Source organism: Nerophis lumbriciformis, linkage group LG29 (genome assembly GCF_033978685.3).
Source record: "Nerophis lumbriciformis linkage group LG29, RoL_Nlum_v2.1, whole genome shotgun sequence".
Taxonomy (NCBI): Eukaryota; Metazoa; Chordata; class Actinopteri; order Syngnathiformes; family Syngnathidae; genus Nerophis; species Nerophis lumbriciformis.
In genome coordinates this window covers 13361245-13387216 of record NC_084576.2, presented here as the reverse complement: position 1 = coordinate 13387216, position 25972 = coordinate 13361245, and the positions used below count along the sequence as shown (strand labels likewise).

Below are 25972 nucleotides of genomic sequence, written 5' to 3'. Positions count from 1 at the left end.
TGACATTCATTTGTCTTTGTCATCAATATTCACTTCAATTCCCTCTTGTATTCATTTCAAATATTCGATCTAGGAATTATTTTCCCTGTCAATGGGAAATAATAGCTTTGTCACATCAATCATTCACTACAGATTCAGAATAACACAACAGCCTCTTCGCCCTTTAAGCTTTCCATCCATCCATCCATTTTCTACCGCTTATTCCCTTTGGGGTCGCGGGGGGGCGCTGGAGCCTATCTCAGCTACAACTGCCCTATAAGCTTTGTTCATTTCAAATCATTTTTTGTCAAATCCGATCTTTTTATGTAGTCTTTCACGTTGCAAAAAATACGATGTCTAAAGTGAACGCATGCGGACATGACGTCACGGCATCACACGTGTTGCTGTGTTTAGGGACGTAAACATGGCTCCAATTCTAGTAGGTCTCAGTCCTGGCGCATTTGTAGCGGTTTTCAAGGATTTTGTGCAATCAAAGTTAACATTTTATGAACCGAATTTTTGCGCGTAAGTTGCTTATAAATTATTGTTTGCCTTATTTTTCGGACTTTAAGGCGCACTTAAAATCCTTTCATTTTCTCAAAAATCGACAGTGCGCCGTATAAGCCAATGCGCTTATGTACGGAATAATTCTGATTGTGCTTACTGACCTCGAAGAAATTTTATTTGGTACATGGTGTAATGATAAGTGTGATGGCAGTCACACATAACAGATATGTGTAGACTGCAATATGACGCCAGTAAACAACACCAAAACTTTAACTGTTCCGTTGAAAACAAAGAACATTACACACAGCACTCAAACATCTGTCAAAATGTTTTAGTACGACTTTGAAGCCGCACCGCTTTTTATTCTATTTATTTGCATTTTCTATTTTCTTTTTAATTAGGATTTTTAGTTATGTTCAGTGTCAAGGAGCGCCGTAAGTGGCTGATCCGTAGGCGGTCCCGTCTTGTCTCCCTGTAACGTATGTCTGCTCTTAGTGGGACTGTGCCGAAAATGAAATTTCAGTTCTTATGTGTCTTGTACATGTTAAAGAATGGACAATAATAAAGCATCTTGAATCATCTTGAATCTTGATTGATTGTCGGCCCATTACGGCTATCGTAGTCAGAGATACAAGTATTACTATGGTGTGTGTATAAGGACGGCAAAATGGCCCCCATTAGCAGATGTATTATCTGGCCTTTTGTTTCACAATATTATTCAAAACCAACTTTTATTATCTTCTGGTACCTGCTGATGTGTATTTGAACATTTGCGCACTTCCGCCATTGTAGTCCGTGCCGATGCTGTCGTCGATAAGCTTCTTCTTTTTCACTATATTCTTGTTATGGGACATTCACCCTCCGCTGTTGCCATTTCTAATATAAAGTAGCTTAAAGTTGTAACTTATATCTCGCCATGGAAGCGCTAAAAACTACCAGCTTAGTGAGTTTACATAATTCACCCACGGAACTTTAGTTATTAGAGAGTTCTGGTCGGACGTTTTTTCACGGGACACATTTCCCGCGTTGTTGTTGCACTAGTGAGCCACGGATGAGGAGATGCTGCTCTGTTGTTGATTTAAGTGAAGTCTGAATGTCATTAAAACAGTTAGCTCCATCCTTCGACACATCTTCCACTCCCGTCCTTGCACACTACACCGGTACAACAAAGATGACGGAGAAAAGACGCTGCCGAAGGTGAGCCACGTAAATAAGACCGTCCACAAAACGACTGTCAGAAAGCGCCTTGAAGATTGTCTGTAAAACATAATCTATGCAACCTTTTGACCAAAGAACCACAATTACATGTTATGTAGACCACAAGGAAGTGTTTTCAATTTAGAAAAAACATACATATTATGACTCCTTTAATGCGCCCTATAATCCGGTGCGCTTTTTGTATGAAAATAGACCTGAATAGACCCGCTCATCGGCAGTGCGCCTTATAATCCGGTGCGCCCTACGGTCCGGAAAATACGGTACTTAAAGTTTCAGCTGTCACTGTGATTGACAGGCAAACAGCAGTATTAGTTTCAAAGGTATAGAACATTTATTTTTTGTCCTTTAAATCAGGATTTCCCAAACTTTTCAGGTCAAGAGCCAAATTGCTGTGTTTTGAACACTTATACCCTATCATACTTAGGGGGTGCTTAATTGACCATTGGATAAAGTCTCTTAAAAATGATATAAAACGGAGTTGAGAACATGCCCCCTCCCACTGCTCTTCCTTTACACTAGCGACCCAAACAATAGTGCGAGCCAAAGGAAGGATGTGACTCCAGCCTCGTATCCTGCTATCAGTCCACTCCGTCATGTCTTTGGATCTCTAGATTAAACCGGATATGTTTGGGAAGTCATGTTTTTGTTGTGTAATACTTGAGCGTCAAGTTTGGCCGTTACACAGACCAACAACCCAAAAGTGTTTGTTGTATTCTCCTAAAAGACAACAACGCACAACTGGAACATGGTTATAGTGAGCGTCTGTTAAGGTGTTATGTAAGAGCCGGGAATGTTCCTTGGCAGATAAGTCTTGCCGTCAACAATCTCTGAGCTGCTGATTTCCGAGGTCCTTCACGTTCAAAGAAGCCCTTTGATAAGCGCGTTAAACGGAACAGCCTGGACAATAGTGATGTCATGAGGATTAGCATGCTACCTTTGCGTATCGTAGCGGCGGGCACAAGAGGCCAATTCATAGCACCGCAGGGTGAGAGGCTGTGGCGTGAGGCTGTTGCATGACTGCTTTTATGCACTGTACGTACGTGGATGCTCCAAACTAGTAAGTAGAAAGACACTTAGTAGAGCGCGGAACCTCGCCAAAGTGGGAAAAGCGTGTGTTCTGCATAGCAACACAGAGGCTCAAGACAACATTGTTGTGTAAACAAAAGGCCACATCAGATAACTTGGTGGAGTTTTTCGCTTTCTGGTTATTTTTCATATAATAACTGGGATTTATATAGCGCTTTTCTAAGTACCCAAAGTCGCTATACATGTAGAACCCATCAATCATTCACACCTGGTGGTGGTAAGCTACTTTCATAGCCACAGCTGCCCTGGGGTAGACTGACGGAAGCGTGGCTGCAATTTGCGCCAACGGCCCCTCCGACCACCACCTACCATTCATCATTCAATTCACCGGTGTGAGTGGCACCGGGGGCAAAGGGTGAAGTGTCCCGCCCAAGGACACAACGGCAGCGAATTTTGGATGGTAAGAGGCGGGGAGCGAACCTGCAACCCTCAGGTTTCTGGCACGGTTGCTCTAACCACTACGCCATGCCGCCCCAATATGAAAGACGTAGGGTTGTACGGTATACCGGTATTAGTAAAGTACCGCGATACTAATGAATCATTTTCGGTACTATATCGCCTCTGAAACGTGTCAGTTCCTCACCTCCCCCGCGCCCGCGTCGTCGTCACATCGTGACATTGCTGGTTTTACGAGCAGAGGAGAATGTTCGGTAGCACACAATCACGGAGTACTTACAAGCAGACACAGTGTGTAGACAGAAAAGGGAGAACGGATGCATTTTGGCTTAAAAACTAACAATAAAGGTGAAGTTATAACACTGAAACGCCTTCAGGAAGAGGTGGTTTAAGACATGGCTAGCTAGCTAGCGGCTAACATCCATCCGCCGTCGGCAGTGTTTTAGCTACTTCTAAATCACTAATCCTCACCTCCATGACGACAAATAAAGTAAGTTTCTTACAAGTATCATCCCTGCAGGACGAGGAATAGTTAAACATGCTTCACTACACACCGTAGCTCACCAGTATCAAAATGTAAACAAACGCCATGGGTGGATCTACACCTATCATCCACTGTAATGATATCGAGTACAGGCACGTACCTAGTCGATACTATGATTACGTCGATATTTTTTGGCATCACATCTTCTTTCGTTTTTTAAAAATGTATATTATGTTTATAAACTCAGGAAATATGTCCCTGGACACATGAGGACTTTGAATATGACCAATGTATGATCCTGTAACTACTTGGTATCAGATTGATATCCAAATTTGTGGTATCATCCAAAACTAATGTAAAGTATCAAACAACAGAAGAATAAGTGATTATTACATTTTAACAGAAGTGTAGACAGAACATGTTAAAAGAGAAAGTAAGCAGATATTAACAGTAAATGAACAAGTAGGTTAATAATTAATTTTCTACCACTTGTTCTTAATAATGTAGACAAAATAATAGAATGATAAATGACACACTATGTTACTGCATACGTCAGCAGACTACCGTATTTTCCACACTACAAGGCGCACCTAAAAACCTCCAATTTTCTCAAAAGCTGACAGTGCGCTTTATAATCCGGTGCGCCTTATATATGGACTAATATTGAGCCACAACAGGTCTTGCAACTCCAGCCTCTACCGTAGCGTCTATTCTATGCGCCTTATAATGCGGTGCGCCTTATATATGAACAAAGTTTTAAAATAGGCCATTCATTGAAGGTGCACCTTATAATCCGGTGCGCCTTATAGTGCGGAAAATACGGTAATTAGGAGCCTTTGTGTGTTTACTTACTACTAAAATACAAGTTGTCTTGTATGTTCACTATTTTATTTAAGGGCTTAACTGCAATAACAAACATATGTTTAATGTACCCTAAGATTTGTTGTTAAAGTAAAGCCAATAATGACATTTTTATGTGGTCCCCTTTATTTAGAAAAGTACCGAAAAGTATCAGAAAAAAATTTGTACCGGTACCAAAATATTGGTATTGTTACAACACTAGAAAGACGGCGATCATATTGATTGAGCAACATCCGGTTGCCATGACAATGTGTTCTGCAGGCAACCAGGCTGAACGGTAATTAATGTATCTTCAGCAAAATATAAATGAACTCTATTGTCACCATTACTATCATTTCAAATGTAACAAGACATAAATGAAATGAATACTTGGATTATAAAGAAAAGGGAAAAAAATTAATGCATTAATTTAAAGTATACAGCGTTATGGTAATAATAAGTATTATTAACTCCTTATTGTGACACTCCCAGTATATTTACTACTTGTGCACGACACAATCATGATCGGTTGGCATAATCTTGCCAGTTTTTGTATGCTCAAATTGAGAGGCCGTACAAAAGTCGCCTCCTCAGGCCTACATCTCCCTTTTTTCCCCTCCGACGACTATCTTTACCTTCTTCCCACCGCCTTCAACTCAGTGGCAGTGATGTACAGTACATGAATTAGTTACACCGAGAAAAAGCTCTCTTGTCACGAGAGAGGGTGAGCGTCTCAGGGAAGAGGTCTTCCAAGTAAATAGCCTGGACCCGTTTCAGGTTAAGTGGCTCTCAAGCGCACGGTGCTTTTTGCAATGTTATTTTCATTCTTGAATACTGTTTGCCTGGAGCTGGAATATAAAGGCAGTGTCATTTCATGGGTATAATTAAAAACCTCTAAATGATATGCCTTTTATGTACAGTATACATTCTGTATGTTATAGTTGTATACCTGAGAGGACTGAATTATTGTTTGAGTGCTTCCCATATGTTGTTGTTTTCTGTCAGGCAGTTTACGTTGGAAAAACATTTACGTTAGCAGTGTGACACAAGAAAGCAGACACATCCCGACCCTTGGCTCTTTTTATCGGCTGCAACAATTTCCTATCAAGACAGTTGCTCTCGGTTCCAGTCATCTTTCTGAGCGTCCCGTGGCCTTGTGAATTGATTACGCAACTTCCCCTCTTTCATTCTCTGCGTGGCCTCCCTCAAGCAACACTCAACCTTAACTTAAGAAAGTAAATGAAATCAAAAGCGGCCACAGAAAGATCATTTACCAAAACCAAGCCTTCTTCACTTGGTATGGCACAAAATTCAAAGCTCGGTCGGACATATTCACAGTCGTTTTGTTACGAGGAACCACAGTGGACGCTTCCACATTTGGAGGATTGTTGAGTTGAGTTGAATTTGTGTTTATTTGGAACATGCATGCATGCATACAACATGATACATCACACTTTCCAGTTTCTCTATTCAACATGTTCGAAAAGGAGTAGGAAGAAGCAGAGCTTATTTAATCCTACCACTTTTCCTTTACATAGCAGTTGCTAAAACGTTTGTTCACTTCCTGTTCTCAATTTATTCACAATACACTCCATAACTAATAACATGAAAAACAATTAAATAGTAATTAGTGAAGTAAGTTATATTTCATATGGTGAAATAAATAAGATTGTATTTCATCCATCCATTAATTTTCTCGACATTCAGAAGGTTTATCTTTGGTTTTTCTTTCTACGTTGTAAGCACTTTAAGTCTGAAGAGTTTCTTGAAGTGGATTGTATTAGTACGTAGTGTTGTCCCGATACCAATATTTTGGTACCGGTACCAAAATTATTTTGATACTTTCCGGTTCTTTTCGATACTTTTCTAAAAAAAATTGCATTATTGGCTTTATTTTAACAAACAATCTTAGGGTACATTAAACATATTCTTATTGCAAGTTTGTCCTTAAATAAAATAGTGAACTTACTAGACAACTTGTCTTTTAATAGTAAGTAAACAAACAAAGGCTCCTAATTAGTCTGCTGACGTATGCAGTAACATATTGTGTCATTGGAGGAACAGTACTTTTCAGAGGCGGTATAGTACCGAATATGATTCATTAGTATCGCGGTACTGAACTAATACCGGTATACGGTACAACCCTAGTACATTATTTGATTTATTTGATTAATCCAATCCATAATTTAATTCCACATACTGATATACTGAAGGTCATAAGTGTTGTACGTGCGTACAAATGTTTTCAATTACATTATTCTCCAAGATTATATTTCTCCTTTTTTGTTGAGGATAATTCTTGTACATTCTTGGATAGCAAATTGTAGTTTGCTCTGTGCATAATTTTAGCTGTTTGCAAATTCACTATGTGGTAGAATTTCAGTATTTTTGATTCAATTAATAAAGGTTTTGAATGTTCTCTATATCCAACATTATGTATCATTCTAACTGATCTTTTTTGTAACATGGTTAATGAATGAAGTGTACTTTTGTAGTTATTTCCCCATATTTCTGCACAATAACTATTGTGCAAAACAGATTGTGTTCTGTTGTGTATTTTACACCAGCTAACTTGTTTTTAAAGTTAAAATTAAGAGTTTTGAACAACAGCCGCATCTCAGTAAATGTATCTTATTCCAGAAGTTCAGTTATAACAGGGGTCTGCAACCTTCAGCATACAAAGAGCCATTTGAGCCCATTTCTCGCTAAATAAAACCCACCTCGAGCCACAAACTCTGTTTGATCCCTAAAATAACGATAACACCACTCATAGTTTCATGACACGTATGCTATAGCATTTATGAAATCAAGCACCAGACAGAAAACCAAGTACTTTTTGCTCTGATCAGCTTTCAGTTTCGGTCATCTCCAGCTGGGTATTTTTCAGCGAAAGCTCTGTGTTTGTTCTGGAAACGTCTTTCAACATTTGATTGTTTGTCGTTTGCTATTTTCTCTGCACATATTTAGCACACAAGTGAATCAAGCTCCTCCACAGTGAAAGCGAATGAATCTGTCCATGACCCATTAAATGTTAGATTTTCATCTGAAATGTTTATCTTTTTGATCTGTCCATTGACCGCTAAAAACAATACAATTGCTTGACAGCAAAAAGATGACGGATAGGGGGTGAGATGTGCATTTCGATCGACAAAATAGTAATATAGGTTTTATTTTTATATTACAAGATCCAAAACGACTGTTACACTAAATTATACTAAGTAAATCAAATAAATTACAATTAAAAAGCCATTATTTATTGACATTTGGTTTCGAAGCTAAAGGGAGCAAGAGTGGATGCATGAAAAAGCAGCACCGCGGGTTGCAGACCCCTGAATTATAACTACTAATGAGTTAAAATTAGGGCCGTCAAAGTCAACGCATTTCATTAATATTAAAAAAAAAAAAAAAAAAAAAAAAAAAATCAGATATAGGGTGTCAAACTCAAAGCCCGGGGGCCAGATGTGGCCCGCCACATCATTTTATATGGGCCGCCAACGCCTGTAAATAATATGCATGAATAAAGTACTTTATATTTTCTTACTAAATGTATTCTGTCCGTTTTGACAGAAAAAAATACATTTATTGCATCCAATTGCATATATTTTTATTCAATAATATCTAATAATGGAACAAACACTATATTACTATACATTAAACATGTTCTTTCTTAAAATTTAAAATGCAATACTTAAATATCTGCTTGATTTATGTATGAATCTGTAATAATAATGTTGTTAATGTTAATAATGTAATGTTAGTTACATTTGTATGAATTTAGGTTGGAAAGTAGTTTATAATGAACCATTAGTTTCATGTTTCCTAATAACAAATATATTATCATACATTAAACTTTTTTTAGGGATGTCCGATAATGGCTTTTTGCCGATATCCGATATTCTGATATTCTCCAACTCTTTAATTACCGATACCGATATCAACTGATACCGATATCAACCAATATATACAGTCGTGGAATCAACACATTATTATGCCTAATTTGGACAACCAGGTATGGTGAAGATAAGGTCCTTTAAAAAAAAGTAATACAATAAAATAAGATAAATAAATTAAAAACATTTTCTTGAATAAAAAAGAAAGTAAAACAATATAAAAACAGTTACATTGGAACTAGTAATTAATGAAAATTAGTAAAATTAACTCTTAAATGTTAGTACTATTAGTGGACCAGCAGCACGCACAATCATGTGTGCTTACGGACTGTATCCCTTGCAGACTGTGTTGACATATATTGATATATAATGTAGGAACCAGAATATTAATAACAGAAAGAAACAACCCTTTTGTGTGAATGAGTGTGAATGAGTGTAAATGGGGGAGGGAGGTTTTTTGGGTTGGTGCACTAATTGTAAGTGTATCTTGTGTTTTTTATGTTGATTTAATAAAAGAATAAAAATAAAAAACCGATACCGATAATAAAAAAAACGATACCGATAATTTCCGATATTACATTTTAACGCATTTATCGGCCGATAATATCGGCAGGCTGATATTATCGGACATCTCTACTTTTTTTTGGTAAAAAGGAAAATAAATATCTGATTGACTTATTTCAGAGCAAGTTATCCATTAAATATTATACATTGTAAAAATGGTTATAGATTTTACGGTTAAAAACAAAAAAAAAGGATGTCAGTGGCCAGAATTTTATCATAAGAAAACCAGTGGTACCATTTTTTTTATATTTAAAATAATACGTCGTAAAAACAACCACCATAGAGTTCATGGTTAACACTGGCTCTTCTGTCGCTGGAATTTTACCGTAAAAAAACACGGTAGCCTTTTGCCATTGACAGTAATATCCTGTAAAGAAAAAACTATCGAATCCACGATAAGATTCTGCCGACTGAGCTGCTGGGTCTACAGATTTTTTTTTTACGGCGTACGTAAAAAATATTTATTGTTGTGCAATAATATTATGAGGGGAATATCATTCTCTGAGGGCAGCCATAACTGCGATGTGGCCCTTGATGAAAAGGAATTTGACACCCCTGATATAGATAAATGAAGATGTTGCATACAAATATTTTACGTTTCATGACTTTCTACCCGGTAACAGTGTTTCCTCTCACAGTCCAAGAACATAAACAGGTTAATTTGAGACTGTAAATTGCCCTAACTGCAGTTGTGAGTATGAGTATACAAATGTTGCTCGTAAATTGACTAGCAATCTATCAAAAACAACTGGGGTGTATGTAGCCTTTGAACATAAATGTATAGAAACTTTTACGTAAAATATTGTCTGTATGACAGTTGGATTCATTCATTTTTTTAATGATTTCCAATGGTTAATTCCCAAAAAATTGGAGACAAACAATTGATTTGGTGGTTGTGTTCTGCATATGCATGTACAAACTGTAAGATCCAGGTTGGTTTTGAGGTCAGATGGCATCAGGGTGCTGCATGGTGTGCCTTCTTTGGCACAGCTGACTTTGATTGGGCAGTGTGGGGTGCCGGGTCCTGGCAGGTGTTCGGAGCACAGACACCTGTTAGGCCATGTGCTGGATTAGCCATCCATTTACTGGGAACTGTAGGCGGCCTCTGCGGGACATCCAAAACAAGCCAAGTCATTGGGCAAAAGATTTACATACACGCTCTCCTTCTATCCTTCCCTGGCCTTCAGTTGCTTCCATGCATGCCTCAGAGATGACTGGAGCGGTTTCACTGATTAACCGCAACGCACACCAGCTGTCTTGCACACGCACCACCTTGAATTACCCTCTTCAAAATAGCCACTTTAGAGATAATATACACTGTAAAAAAATCTGCATAATTTACGGTAAAGCTGTGGTTGCCAGGAATTCACCGTCAAAAATACTGTCACGATGTACAGTACAGGCCAAAAGTTTGGACACACCTTCTCCTCATTCAAGGCGTTTCCTTTATTTTCACGATTGTCACTGAAGGCATCACAACTATGAATGAACACATGTGGAGTTATGTACTTAACAAAAAAAGGTGAAATAACTGAAAACATGTTTGACATTCTAGTTTCTTCAAAATAGCCACCCTTTGCTCTGATTACTGCTTTGCACACTCTTAGCATTCTCTCAATGAGCTTGAAGCACACATGTGAAGTGGAAACCATTTCAGGTGACTACCTCTTGAAGCTCATTGAGAGAATGCCAAGAGTGTGCGAAAAAGTAGTCAGAGCAAAGGGTGGCTATTTTGAAGAAACTAGAATATAAAAAACATGTTTTCAGTTATTTCACCTTTTTTTGTTAAGTACATAACTCCACATGCGTTCATTCATAGTTTTGATGAATTTATGGTGAACTAATGGCAGCTGTGTTTGCCAGGATTTAACCATGAAGCAAATTAGGGTTAATTTTTGTGTTGCCAATCAGCCTACCCCCAGGTGCATGTCTTTGGAGGTGGGAGCGAACCCACGCAGTCACGGGGAGAACATGCAAACTCCACACAGAAATACTCCAAGCTCTAGAGTCGTACTCAGGACCTTCTGACCGTGAGGCACGAGCTCTAACCGTTGTTCCACCGCATCTAGTATCTTCAAAACCCCTGTGTTTTCCAGACATGTGAGCGGTACATGAGGATTTTAACTTGAAAGTATTTGTACAACCTTTCATTGGCCAACTCACAACATGGCCTTTCGCAACATGTTCCTTCAAGTGAGCCTTGGATGTTCCGTATCTGTTAAATAGCTCCTTGCATCCAGTACCAACACACTTAGACACACAGCGTGGTTCATTTCGATGCAGTTTACAATGAAACGCATAGACATAACCTTTCAATGTCTAAAACCACTTGCCACAAAAATACGAGAAAACATGTTGTTAGCCAAAAGTTAACCAGGCTAATGCTTTAACACAAACCCCTAAAACAATTAAGGTATGCTGTAAATGTAAATGTCCAATCTGCAAAATCTTTAATTTAGACAGAATAAAACCGTACATTTTAGAGTATTTGCATGCTTTTGACATTACAGTATTTGCAAATGCATTGTACAAATTGCATTATTTTCACAGTAAAGTCATGTGTTTTCTACGTATTTTAACCATAGTCATTTAGGTCAGTGTTTTTCAACCACTGTGCCGTGAGATACAGTCTGGTGTGCTGTGGGAGATTATCTAGTTTCACCTATTTGGGTTAAAAATATTTTTTGCAAACCAGTAATTATAGTCTGCAAATGATGTGTTGTTGTTGAGTGTAGGTGCTGTCTAGAGATCGGCAGAGTAACCGTGTAATACTCTTCCATATCAGTAGGTGGCAGCCGGTAGCTAATTGCTTTGTAGATGGCGGAAACAGCGGAAGGCAGTGTGAAGGTAAAAAGAAGTCTAATGCTTAAACCAAAAATAAACAAAAGGTGAGTGCCCCTAAGAAAAGGCATTGAAGCTTAGGGAAGGCTTTGCAGAACGAAACTATAACTCAACTGGCTTCAAAGTAAACAAAAACAGAATGCTGGACGACAGCAAAGACTTACTGTGGAGCAAAGACGGCTTCCACAATGTACATCCGAACATGACATGACAATCCACAATGTCCCCACAAAGAAGGATAAAAACAACTGACATTTTTTTGATTGCTAAAACAAAGTAGATGCGGGAAATATTGCTCAAAGGAAGACATGAAACTGCTACAGGAAAATACCAAAAAAAGAGAAAAAGTCACCAAATTAGGAGCGCAAGACAAGAACTAAAACACTACACACAGGAAAACAGCAAAAAACTCAAAATAAGTCACGGCGTGATGTGACAGGTGGTGACAGTACACCTACTTTGAGACAAGAGCTATAGTGATATATGCTTGGTTATGCTTTAAAGTCATATCCAACAATTGCGACAACGACTTTTTACTGTCAACTGAGTTTTGTTTTTCAATGATTTCTGCTGGTGGTGTGCCTTCGCATTTTTTCAAAGCAAAAAATGTGCCTTGGCTCAAAAAAGGTTGAAAAACACTGATTTAGGTTATCTACTAAGGCTGTGAATCTTTGGGCACCACACAATTCGATTTGATTCAATTCTTGGGGGTAACGATTTGATTCTGAATCGATTTTCGATTCAAAAGTTGTACTATGAACTACATTCCTCATTAAAATATACAGATCTGATCAATTTTAATATTACTTAAAAGATACTTGGTTTTTTGAATAAAATGCGACCCGGACATTTAATAAAGTCAAATACAAATAAGGCAACAAGAGAAGTATCCAACGCTTCTCTTTTCTAAAGTCAATCTGTACAGCAGACATGGGCATCAACGTCAACAATATGATTTACCTGAGTGGCTGGACAGGACAGATTGAAAATAATAATAATAATAATTTCAATTGATTGATCTTTTTTTTTTTTTTTTTTATCGATTAGGAATCATTAAAAATAAGAATCGTGACTAATTAAAAACAAAATATTTTGACACCCTTATTGATTGATTGATTAAATGAGACTTTTATTAGTAGGTTGCACAGTGAAGTACATATTCCGTACAATTAACCACTAAATGGTAACACCCGAATAAGTTTTTCAACTTGTTTAAGTCTGTCGGGGTCCACTTAAATTGATTCATGATACAGATATATACTATCATATATATACTATCATCATAATACAGTCATCACACAAGATAATCATCAGGGTGTATACATTGAATGATTTACATTATTTACAATTGGGGGTGTTGGGGGGGGGGTTAGGTTTGGTTGTTATCATCAGTCATCAACAATTGAGAACAGAGAAATGGATATTGAAACAGTGTAGGTCTGACTTGGTAGGATATGTACAGCAAGTAGTGGACAGAGAGAGAGAGAGAGAGATCAGAAGGCATAAGAAAAGTATCTACATTTGATTGTTTACATTTGATTATTAACAATCCGGGAGGGTGTTAGTTTAGGGTTGAAGTTTCCTGGAGGTGTACTTTTATTGCGGTTTTGAAGGAGGATAGAGATGCCCTTTCTTTTATACCTGTTGGGAGCGCATTCCACATTGATGTGGCATAGAAAGAGAATGAGTTAAGACCTTTGTTAGATCGGAATCTGGGTTTAACGTGGTTAGTGGAGCTCCCCCTGGTGTTGTGGTTATGGCGGTCATTTACGTTAAGGAAGTAGTTTGACATGTACTTCGGTATCAGGGAGGTGTAGCGGATTTTATAGACTAGGCTCAGTGCAAGTTGTTTTACTCTGTCCTCCACCCTGAGCCAGCCCACTTTGGAGAAGTGGGTAGGAGTGAGGTGGGATCTGGGGTGGAGGTCTAGAAGTAATCTGACTAGCTTGTTCTGGGATGTTTGGAGTTTAGATTTGAGGGTTTTGGAGGTGCTAGGGTACCAAGAGGTGCATGCGTAATCGAAAAAGGGTTGAACGAGAGTTCCCGCTAGAATCCTCATGGTGCTTTTGTTGACCAGATAGGAGATTCTATAGAGAAATCTCGTTCGTTGGTTGACCTTTTTGATTACCTTGGTTGCCATTTTATCACAGGAAAGATTAGCCTTATCTATCTATCTACTGTTTCTCGGTTTGCAGGAATCCACTGCATTTACTACTTTGATAGACTATTTCTGATTTTACTGTGTTTTACTGTTTGCTATTTAACAATTGCTTGCTGCTGTAGTTTTTAACGGTCATTTTTTACTTTGTGCTATTGCACTGACTCATATTGAATGTCAGTGCACGACTGGCTGCCCTTTTATCTTGTATCCTGCTCTCTCACTCCGCCATCAACCCCGCCCTAAGAGGCTCCGGCCCACTGGGCGGGGGTGTGGAGCAGCCTGGGCCGAATCGTTGTGAAAGACGAGCTCGACCGACGCGGGCCGAGATAGTCCCCATAATGAGTAGCATGGACTTGAAATGTGCAGGTTCATATCAGACTCTTGGCTCACGGATGAAGAAAGTGCATTGCTGAAGCCCATAAAACACATGCTTGAAAGGACTATAAAGAGCATATATGTTCGGTAAACAGGAAATGGAGAAGGCGCAAGGCGTTTTCTTAGAACGAGAGGAATGTCACTGCTTTGTACCACAGCGGCCTCAACGCTTCTTTGGCTCAGTGCGGCCCAGTCATTATCCAGAGGAGTTGTCTCTCATTCCCACACTTCTTCACTCACTGGTAGGGTTGGAAGTTCGGTGGCATCAGGAGCATCCCAGTGTGATGGCTTGACATTTTTCAAAAGTATGGAAAGATGTAGAAAAAGACCTCATCTTTTCACCGTAAGAATATCATACCCCCTGGTAAAAGTTTGACCTTTCTTTAATTGGAACTGGGTCTTGACGAAAAGGTGCAGGGACCTTAGACTTTTGTAAATGTTGCCACAAAACTTACAGAAATAAGTCCAAACATACAGTGGAACCTTGATTTACAAACTTAATTTGTTCTCAAACAGGGTTCGTAAATCAAAAAGTTCATATAGTGAAGCAAATTCCTCCGTAAGTAACAATGTAAATATGAATAATGGGTTCCAGCCTAGATAAAAGTCCCTATTTTAGTGAAGGTTTGTACACTCTGAACTAGAGATGTCCGATAATGGCTTTTTTGCCGATATCCGATATTCCAATATTGTCCAACTCTTAATTACCGATTCCGATATCAACCGATACCGATATATACAGTCGTGAAATTAACACATTATTATGCCTAATTTTGTTGTGATGCCCCGCTGGATGCATTAAACAATGTAACAACTGGACTCTTACTATTATGTTGGATCCACTATGGACTGGACTCTCACAATATTATGTCAGACCCACTCGACATCCATTGCATTCGGTCTCCCCTAGAGGGGGCGGGGGGGTTACCCACATATGCGGTCCTCTCCAAGGTTTCTCATAGTCATTCACATCGACGTCCCACTGGGGTGAGTTTTTCCTTGCCCTTATGTGGGCTCTGTACCGAGGATGTCATTGTGGCTTGTGCAGCCCTTTGAGACACTTGTGATTTAGGGCTATATAAATAAACATTGATTGATTGATTGATTGAACTAGGTTTTCCAAAATAAATCAACTCAAGTTATGGAAAAATTTGCCAACATGGCACTGCCATATTTATTATTGAAGTCACAAAGTGCATTATTTTTTTTTAACGTGCCTCAAAACAGCAGCTTGGAATTTGGGACATGCTCTCCCTGAGAGAGCATGAGGAGGTTGAGGTGGGCGGGGTTGGGGTTGGAGGGGGGTGGTAGCGGGGGGTGTATATTGTAGCGTCCCGGAAGAGTTAGTGCTGCAAGGGGTTCTGGGTATTTGTTCTGTTGTGTTTATGTTGTGTTACAGTGCGGATATTCTCCCGAAATGTGTTTGTCATTCTTGTTTGGTGTGGATTCAAAGTGTGGCGCATATTTGTAACAATTTTAAAGTTGTTTATACGGCCACCCTCAGAGTGACCTGTATGGCTGTTGACCAAGTATGCCTTGCATTGTGAAAAGCCGTAGATATTATGTGACTGGGCCGGCACGCAAATGCAGTGCCTTTAAGGTTCTGTATTTCTCCCTACGTCCGTGTACACAGCGGCGTTTTAAAAAGTCATGCATTTTACTTTTTGAAACCGATACCGATAATTTTGAAACCGATATCGACAATTTCCGATATTACATTTTAAAGCATTTGTCGGCCGATAATATCGGCAGTCCGATATTATCGGACATCTCTACTCTGAATACCATATAAAGTGCTATATAGGACTGTATATCAAACAAACATAACAAGGGGGTGATGGATCAATTTAGTGTCTATTAACAAGCCAAAACCACGACAAGCTGGACTGTCCTCTGTATGCGCACACATAAGTACCTTTGGTGCCCTCACAAACAATTAGAAATCACAGAAATTTAACTTTAACAAGCATATTACTACAATAATAAACATTAAAAAAAAGTAAAATCATTAACATCGACAAAGGAGCACCTGATGAGAGGAGAGAAAGAGAGAAATGAGCAGACAGAGAGGGAAAGGGCAGGCGGCTGGGGTCGGGGGCCATGTGTGTGTGCTACGCTGAACAGGAAGTGGTCTTCTCCTCCACTGTGATATAAAGTCAGTCCGCTTTTTTTCAGAAAAGTCCGTTATCATCACAGTTCAAGACTTGCTGTGTTACAATGCCTGTTTCGTCAATGTCTTCAATATGAGCAAGCACAAAATGGTGTTCAAACTTTTTCCACCAAGGGCGGCATAACAAAAAGTAAAAGTATGCGGTAGCCCTTTTCATATTTTTTTATTTTGTAAAAAAAAAAAAAAAAATGCTAAAAACCAACATTTCATACAGTATGCATGTTTAAAGACACAATTTAGTATCAGCTTTGTGTTCTAAGTGACAAAGCGTAATATTATTAGTGATTTCAAGGGTGTCCAAAGTGCGGCCTGGGTGTCATTTGCGGACAGCAGCTTGGGTTTTGTTGCCCAGCAACATCTTGTTGGGAAAAAAAACAGTAAACCTGTAGGAAAAAAGCGCCAAAAGATGTAACGTAATGACAAAACACTGAAATAAATAATATGACAATGTGTCACTTATAACAGAAAGCTGGCACTAAGTCTTGATGTATGTCTGTTGGCAAAATGTTTTTAAATATCAAAACATCCCACGCATACCTAGACTTTTCACATTTTTGTCAAAAATGTTCGTTTTTTTTCCATTACATTACGTCTTTTTGTTAATTTTTCTTATGTTTTTACAGTTTTTTTTCCAACTTGTTGAGGGCCAACAAAACTCGAGCTGCGGGCCACAAATGGCCAGCCGGACCCAAAATGAATGAATGAAGCGGTTCAGAGACATCATTGGCACACAGAGGCATGTTTGGCTCGATCAAAAAGCTCGTAAATCGAAAGTTGGTAAACAGAGGAGTTCGTGAATCGAGGTTCCACTGTACGTGCTTATTCAACTTTCATTGTGAATTATGCACTGAAATTGCAGTTCGGGGTGAGAATCGGAAACCAGTTCTCAGCAAGAACTAAAACTCTGTGCTACGATTCCTAGGAATCGCTTGCAAAACTGGAAAATTATTTCACAGTTAATTCCTATGGACGCCACATGTCACCACGCATGGCACCCAAGCGCCACAAACACTCAGGAGTTGCATTCACAAGGAAGGCAACTTGTAATACTCACTATTGAACTACTAATATTACATTTGGTCACTTTTTTTCTTTGAAACTGGCCATCTTTTTGAAGTAAAGATAAATATACGTTACAAAGGGAGTTGTATAATTTTAAGTACACACCCACTATCAACAAAAATAATATTGTCATTTAAAGAATAAGCCAGTGCCCAGGGACAAACCTCGGAATGAGTACTGTTCACATTTGAAACAATACGGTACCAGTTCCTGCTACCTGGGAATCGATACCGGTACTCATCGGTACCGATTTTTGGTACTAGTTTGTGTTAATAAATATTTATTGGTTTTGATTATAAATTCATATTTTTTACTGCAACCTTTATAAATGAGCTGATTACAATAACTGCTGTCCAGTTGTTATATATTTCAAGTATGACATCAAGTTGCAATCACAGTTGCAAGTCCAAGACGTTAGATGGCGATAGTTTTAGGATTTTGGTGTGATTTTTATTTATTTTTTTGTTGCGCCCTAAAAGTGTTAATGCTGTAAGTATTGTACTTACTAGACACCGGCTGTTAGATTTTAAAGTCCATCTTAGTTGTTGGTTTTTTTTTTATCAACAAATTGGGTTGTTGAAATCGCCATGTAAAATTGCTAATCAGTAGCATATCAACAGCAAAGCCAATGTATATTAGCATCAAGCTAGCACATTTTTTGGAAAAGTGGAGCCTTACTTTGCTATCGTTGGAGCGTTTTTTTGTGTCAATTTGCAACATTACCTTGAGGTAGTTTGGCCGAATCCGCTCTCAGTGCTGCTGGAGTGATTACCAAGTGCCAAAGTGCGACGTGCTTGAGTCGGCAACCGCGTGTGACGTCACGTGCTACTCAGGTACTGAAACATGGCACCTTTGGATTTTCGTGAATCAGGGCCTGGTAGAATTGGCGGGATTTGGCCGTTGCCAAAAAAGTACCGAATTCGACATCATCTCTCGCTAAAACTACTTGGAAGTGTATAGGCTGACCTGAAGTGGAACTTTGCACAAATGATGCCCTTGCAGCATAACAGGTTTGTAGAGATTCTGCAAAGAAGAGTGGAAAAATATCACCTATATAGGCTAAACTGAATTTGCAAAGTTAATTGTTTATGAACAGGGTTCGTGAATAGAAGAGTATGTTTATTGAAGCCAATTACTCCATAAAAAAAAAAACGATGTAAAAATGAATAATGTGTTCCAGCCTTTACAAAAGCCCATATTTTAGTAAAAGTTTGCACACTTTGAACACAATATAGAGCAAAATACAGTACTGCGTAGTAAACAAATATAACAGAGGGGAGATGGACCAACGTTGTATTTAGTAACAAAGAGAAAACAAAAACAACGAGCTAAACTGTCCTCACTTTCAGCCGCCCTGCCGACACACACACACTGTCACTAGCCCTGTGCTGCACTCACAGTTCGAAACCACAAAACTCCTTAACTTTAAAAGCCAGGTTGCTGCAATGATTAGGAATTTAAAAAAAAATCCACTGTACCTTGTACGGTAATCTTCTTTGCGTGCAGTGTAGGGGATGGGGAGGGGTGGGGGCAATGTCGACAACGCTGTGGATGCTTCCTGTACCACACATCGCTTGTCCATTGCTTTCTTTCGACTCACATAGTTAAAGTTAAAGTCCCAACGATTGTCACACACACCAGGTGTGGTGAAATGTGTCCTCTGCATTTGACCCATCCCCATGTTCACCCCCTGGGAGGTGAGGGGAGCAGTGAGCAGCAGCGTTCGCCGCGCTCGGGAATCATTTTGGTGATTCAACCCCCAATTCCAACCCTTGATGCTGAGTGCAAAGCAGGGAGGCAATGGGTCCCATTTTTTGGAGTCTTTGGTATGACTCAGCCGGGGTTTGAACTCACGACCTCCCCAGTCTCAGGGTAGCATTGAGCCAGCAAAACTCGAGACATTGTTGTAGAAAGGCTAAAAACACTTTAAAAACCACACAAGGTCGCGCATTAGCTAACAGCAGCACTGCGTTGATTCTTTTGGGCGGTATAGCTCGGTTGGTAGAGTGGCCGTGCCAGCAACTTCAGGGTTCCAGGTTCGATCCCCACTTCCGCCATCCTAGTCACTGCCGTTATGTCCTTGGGCAAGACACTTTACCCACCTGCTCCCAGTGCCACCCACACTGGTGTAAATGTAACTTAGGTATTGGGTTTCACTATGTAAAAGCGCTTCGAGTCACTAGAGAAAAGCGCTTTATAAATATAATTCACTTCACTAATTCATTTTTGCACATTTTTTGTCTCGTTTGTATTTATTCCAATCAAAGCGATTTGTTATTTTCATTCTTCTCGTGATATCAACCTGCTGGTTTAACTGCATTCACTTTCTGTTGCCACTCAAGTCGAATGCGGCGCCGCAAGAGGTCCCCGCGCAATCTGTTTTCAATCGTTTTCAGGAATCTGCTAAAGCCACAGATGCACTTTTTTTTTTTTTTTTTTCGGAAACGCTTCCAAAAGTGAGGTTTTTGGCCGTTTGGGTTTTAGCCGCCCCGTCTGCACCGATGAGCCGTTCTGTCACATTTCCGCAGACATAGACGCCCCCTCCTACTCGCATCCTCACACCGACGCTGCACCCTCTCACCCAAAACAACACTTACTCCTCTCTGCCTGTGTGCGTCTCGCTCTCTCTCTCTCTCACACACACACACACACACACACACACACACACACACACACACACACACACCTACACACACACACACGCTGGTATCATTTCATTTTGCCGGGCGACAAAGACAAGAAGGCGAGGGTGAGGTCTCATTAGTGCGTGTAGGTCGGTCTGGCTGTAACCCCGACAAGCTCAGGAGTCAGTGACCTTCCTGTAGACGCGAGGCCTCCTCAGCAGCCCCGCAGACAGGAGCGGGCTGCCGCTGTGGGCCTGCAGCCGCCTGATAGAGGATCCTTGAGCGCCCACCATAAATCATGTTTTGATGTACACTGCCTCCATATCACAAGCTGTCACGCGCTGTCAGCGAGCCTTGTTAACACCGCTATTCAGAGCGGTAATGAGGAGCAGTGAGCGGCACGCAGCTTTGACTTGATTTCTTTCACGACTTTGTTTCACTCTCACGAGAGCGGGCTCTTCGGGACGCTGCAATGCAGAGCTCCCGATGCCCGCTCGCTTTGGAAATGCACAATTTCACGCCGGAATAATCTTTAACAGCATTCGATTATCTGCTTTATTCCTTGCATGGATTAACCTTGATAGGATCCCCTCTACGGCAGCCATGCTGGTTTAAAAACTTGCGAGTGTGGCCTTAAGTAGACGGTGGTTGCTTATGACGACTGAAATATAATAACATGCAAAACCATAGTTGCAGAAGAAAGAAGAAGGAAACACAGAGGGCAGAGAAAAAGGAAGATCATTTTGCCGCAAAGGTAGAAGACTAACTGTCGTCCGGGTTCGACAAACTTTTTCAAGTCCAGATCTAAGCAAAAACTAAAATGTGTCGCTATGACATCATCACATACAGTCCAGAATGATTAGGCCCAAATAACGCATACAGTACAGGCCAAATGTTTGGACACACCTTCTCCTTCAATTTTCTTTATTTTCATGACTATTTACATTGTAGATTGTCACTGAAGGCATCAAAACTATGAATGAACACACGGGGAGTTATGTACTTAACAAAAAAAAAGGTGAAATAACTGAAAACATGTTTTATATTGTAGTTTCTTCAAAATAGCCACCCTTTGCTCTGATTACTGCTTTGCACACTCTTGGCATTCTCTCCATGAGCTTCAAGAGGTCGTCACCTGAAATGGTTTTCACTTCACAGGTGTGCTTGAAGCTCATCGAGAGAATGCCAAGAGTGTGCAAAGCAGTAGTCAGAGCAAAGGGTGGCTATTTTGAAGAAACTAGACTATAAAACACGTTTTCTGTTATTTCATCTTTTTTTGTTAAGTACATAACTCCACATGTGTTCATTCATAGTTTTGATGCCTTCAGTGACAATCTACATTGTAAATAGTCATGAAAAGTTGTACTTAACAGAAAAAGGTGAAATAACTGAAAACATGTTTTGTATTCTAGTTTCTTCAAAATAGCCACCCTTTGCTCTGATTACTTTTTCGCACACTCTTGGCATTGTCTCGATGAGCTGAGTCACCTGAAATGGTTTTCACTTCACAGGTGTCATAGTTGTGATGCCTTCAGTGACAATCTACGAGGAAAATACCGTATTTTTATATAAGTCGCAGTTTTTTTCATAGTTTGGCCAGGCTCCAGTGCGACTTATATATGTTTTTTTCCTTCTTTATTATGCATTTACGGCAGGTGCGACTTATACTCCGGTGCGACTTATACTCCGGTGCAACTTATACTCCGAAAAATACGGTAGTCATGAAAATAAAGAAAACACATTGAAATGAGAAGGTGTGTCCAAACTTTTGGCCTGCACTGTATGTTACATCCAATGATTGTTCTATGAAGTTTCAAAAAGTATGGGGTGGTTACTTAAAATATGTAAAAGAGACTCATTTCAAGTTTAACCCCAACTGAAAAGTGGTTGAAAGGTAGATAATTGATGAGCCTTTTGTTTGCTTTTGTGTATCGCTGCACTGTGTTGGGGACACTCAGGGATGCAGTTGTCCGTGGCTTCATGTCAATATTTGCCTGTACTAATTTCTTTCTTTTTAGGTTTATTATTTGTATTGATGTATTTCTATTTTATTATTTTTTATTTTATATATCATTTTGTGGGTTGCATGTTTGAGGGGAAAAAAAGAACACTTGCCATGTGTCTGATTGTATTTCTGGACTGTATATGTCAAAAATTCAATAAACAAATGTTAAAAAAAAACAAAAAAACACCTATGTTTAGATTTTAAACACTCTTAAGAAGTTGAGTTGTTTTTTAGAAATCCATTTCAACTCATTTATTTACCGTAAAATATATATTAATAAAATGTTATATTATATAATATAATCTTAATGAAACAGCTTTCTTGTTTTTTTTAGAAATCCACTTGAACTTAGGTATTTACTATAAATAAAATAAAATTAAAAAAAAATATATATATATATATATTTATAAAATGTAATATTATATAATATAATCTTAATAAAACATCTATCCTGTTTTTTCAGAAATCCATTTGAACTCAAGTGTTTACCATAAAATATATGTAAATAAAACTATAATCTTAATGAAACAGTTGTCCGTTTTTTTTTAGAATCAACGCCTAAATGTCTAAATCAACTTCAGCTCTATCCTTTGATTAATTAATTAATTAAATTAATACATTAATTGGATCCTTAAAAATGTCAATAATTCATAACAACATTGATTTTGATTCATTATTACCGTATTTTTCGGACTATAAGTCGCAGTTTTTTTCATAGTTTGGCCAGGCTCCAGTGCGACTTATATATGTTTTTTTCCTTCTTTATTATGCATTTTCGGCAGGTGCGACTTATACTCCGGTGCGACTTATACTCCGAAAAATACGGTATTTTCCCACCAGTAAAAGGTGTTAAAAATAACTTATACAATATTTTATTAAACATTTTTTTACTTTCAATGCCTTAATCTAGATCAATTTCAACCTATCCTAGTTTTTATAATTATTTTTATAATGTTTTTTTTTTGTTTGTATTATGCCCTTTTTTCATTGAAAACGTGGTTTCATGACAAACATCCAAAATATGCAATATTTCCCCCCAAAATATTTCCAAGCTGAATATTTAATGTCATCAATGGCCATCAATATGTCAATAATTCATAACAACATTGATTTTGATTAATTATTATTTTTTTTCCCCACATAAAAGTGTTAAAAATGAGTCCTAGATTTTGAACTTCAGATCTACCCTTCAAATATAAGTTATTTTTTTGTATGTTTTTCTGTTTGTTTTATGCCATTTTTGTCAGTAACATTTTTTGGGGGGGCAAACACAATATGCAATATTTCCCCCTAAAATATTTCAAGTGGAATATTTGATGTGAAGTAATTGTAGCCTTAAAAAGTCAATAATTCATAACGACATTGATATTGATTCATTATTATTTTTCCCAACCATAAAAGTGTTAAAAGTAAGTCGTACATTTTTAATTTTTTTAATTTAATTTTACTTTCAACGCCTAAATATCTACTTCAGATCCGTCCATCGATTATGAGTTCTGTTATTTTTTTCATGTTCTTTTTGTTTGTTTTATGCCCATTTTTGATGTGAAGTAATAGGTCAACAATTCCAAACAACATTGATTTTGATTCATTACTATTTTTCTTTAACAAAACCAGCCTGTGTCGTATCCAAATTCCATGCATGACTTTTTGTTTCAGCGTTCTGCAAGCCGGAGAGACGCCTCTTCTACTCTGTTTATTGTCAACTGTGCAATTTCATTTCAGAAATTAAGAAACAAAGGCCATATTGACTGTGCTAGCCCCGAACCCGAAGACTGTTTCGGGCACAGCCCCCTCATGGATGACCATTTCGGCAAACTAAGCGAAGAGAGTGATTTAATGTACAAGCGCTGCGGTGTAAGTACTTCCTTTTTGTCCCCTGCTGTTTTGTGTTGATGGTTGTCTTTATGTCGATGTTCACTGCAGGCGCTAAACAAGAAAGAACACAGAGGTTGTGATAGCCCGGACCCCGATGCCTCATATGTCCTCACTCCTCACACTGAAGAAAAGTATAAAAAAATTAATGAGGAGTTTGATAATATGATGAGAAATCATAAAATCGTAAGTACTGTAGATGCTGTTTTTTTTTTTTTTTTTTTTTTTTTTTAATGCTTGGCTTTGTGTGCCACAAAGGATTTTTTTTCCTCTTTTCGTTAACCTCCCACAAAACTCTTTCAGAAATGTGCTTTCTTTGTGAATAATACCTCCTCTTCTGGATTGATGATTCGTTTTTGCAAGTGATGTTACAAACACCTTGATAAGATCACCTTTTTCTAAACAGAGAATATTCAAATGGAGTAAAAAAAAATTTAAAAAACGCACAGTGAGAGCGGTGTGTTTTCACACCTCATTTCATAAACGGGGCGGAGCATTATTGCACCATAACGGACTACAATGCAAATTAAACCCTGCGTGATCTTATCATGCGTGCCTTGTTCTCTCTGTTCCTGACGTGAAGAGCGTCACTTCGCCATTAACCAAGTCACCGTTAACACACAGACTGACCTCACTGGATGAAGGCTGCGATGAAACTTTATTAGTTGTTTTTTTAATCACTGACACGTGTTGTTTTCATTCACGCTTTGCACAGTCAGCACGAGGTCAATGTGGCTGTTGCCATGCATCTTCTCGCCGCGCTGCACAAATGTACACAGATGCTTGACAAGACGAAATGTGCGCCTGTTGTGCTGACCGCTGCAATGCCAGAGTGATCACTTGGATGCATGTTTTTGGTTTTGGTTTTTTTCCTTCTCAAGTGTTTTGTTTGTGCTGCAGCAGCACTGAAGATCTGTCCGTGTTATGTTTGTACAGTCAAAACCAAACCGGGCTAATTTGTATTTGTTGAATTGGTAACTCTAAGCTGAGAATGACACAAGCGATGAAAATATTCATATCTGTAATCTTATCGGCAGTTTTGAAGAAATTCAATATTGGGCATCATCCAAATCACAGGTGTCAAACTCAAGGCCCGGGGCCCAAATCTGGTCCGCCACATTATTTTATGTGGCCCGCGAAAGCCTGTAAATAATATGCGTTAATAAAATGCTTAATCTTTTCTCACTAAATATATTTGTTCTTTCCCTTTTGACATTAAAAATCATTAGGGATGTCCGATAATGGCTTTTTGCCGATATCCGATATTCCGTTATTGTCCAACTCTTTAATTACCGATACCGATATCAACCGATACCTATATCAACCGATATATACAGTCGTGGAATTAACACATTATTATGCCTAATTTGGACAACCAGGTATGGTGAAGATAAGGTACTTTTTTTTTTTAATTAATAAAATAAAATAAATTAAAAACATTTTCTTGAATAAAAAAGAAAGTAAAACAATATAAAAACAGTTACATAGAAACTAGTAATTAATGAAAATGAGTAAAATTAACTGTTAAAGGTTAGTACTATTAGTGGACCAGCAGCACGCACAATCATGTGTGCTTACGGACTGTATCCCTTGCAGACTGTATTGATATATATTGATATATAATGTAGGAACCAGAATATTAATAACAGAAAGAAACAACCCTTTTGTGTGAATGAGTGTAAATGGGGGAAGGAGGTTTTTTGGGTTGGTGCACTAATTGTAAGTGTATCTTGTGTTTTTTATGCTGATTTAATAAATTTTTTTTTTTAAAAACGATACCGATAATAAAAAAAACCGATACCGATAATTTCCGATATTACATTTTAACGCATTTGTCGGCCGATAATATCGGCAGGCCGATATGATCGGACATCTCTAAAAATCATATACTGCAT

At 38.6% G+C, this 25972-nt stretch overlaps 1 protein-coding gene across 7 annotated transcripts in view; it reads left to right on the top strand.

Annotated features, from left to right (window-relative positions):
- mef2aa (myocyte enhancer factor 2aa) overlaps positions 1-25972 on the top strand; it is a 223804-nt gene that overhangs the window by 152917 nt on the left and 44915 nt on the right. For 3 of the 7 annotated variants that reach the window (XM_061925033.2, XM_061925032.2, XM_072911836.1), the window contains exons 4-5: positions 23928-24059; positions 24129-24263. In XM_061925033.2, coding sequence (XP_061781017.1) covers positions 23928-24059; positions 24129-24263 — 267 coding nt within the window. The remainder of the gene's footprint in view (positions 1-23927; positions 24060-24128; positions 24264-25972) is intronic. The other 4 variants (XM_061925034.2, XM_072911837.1, XM_061925035.2 and 1 more) reach the window with 2 other exon arrangements.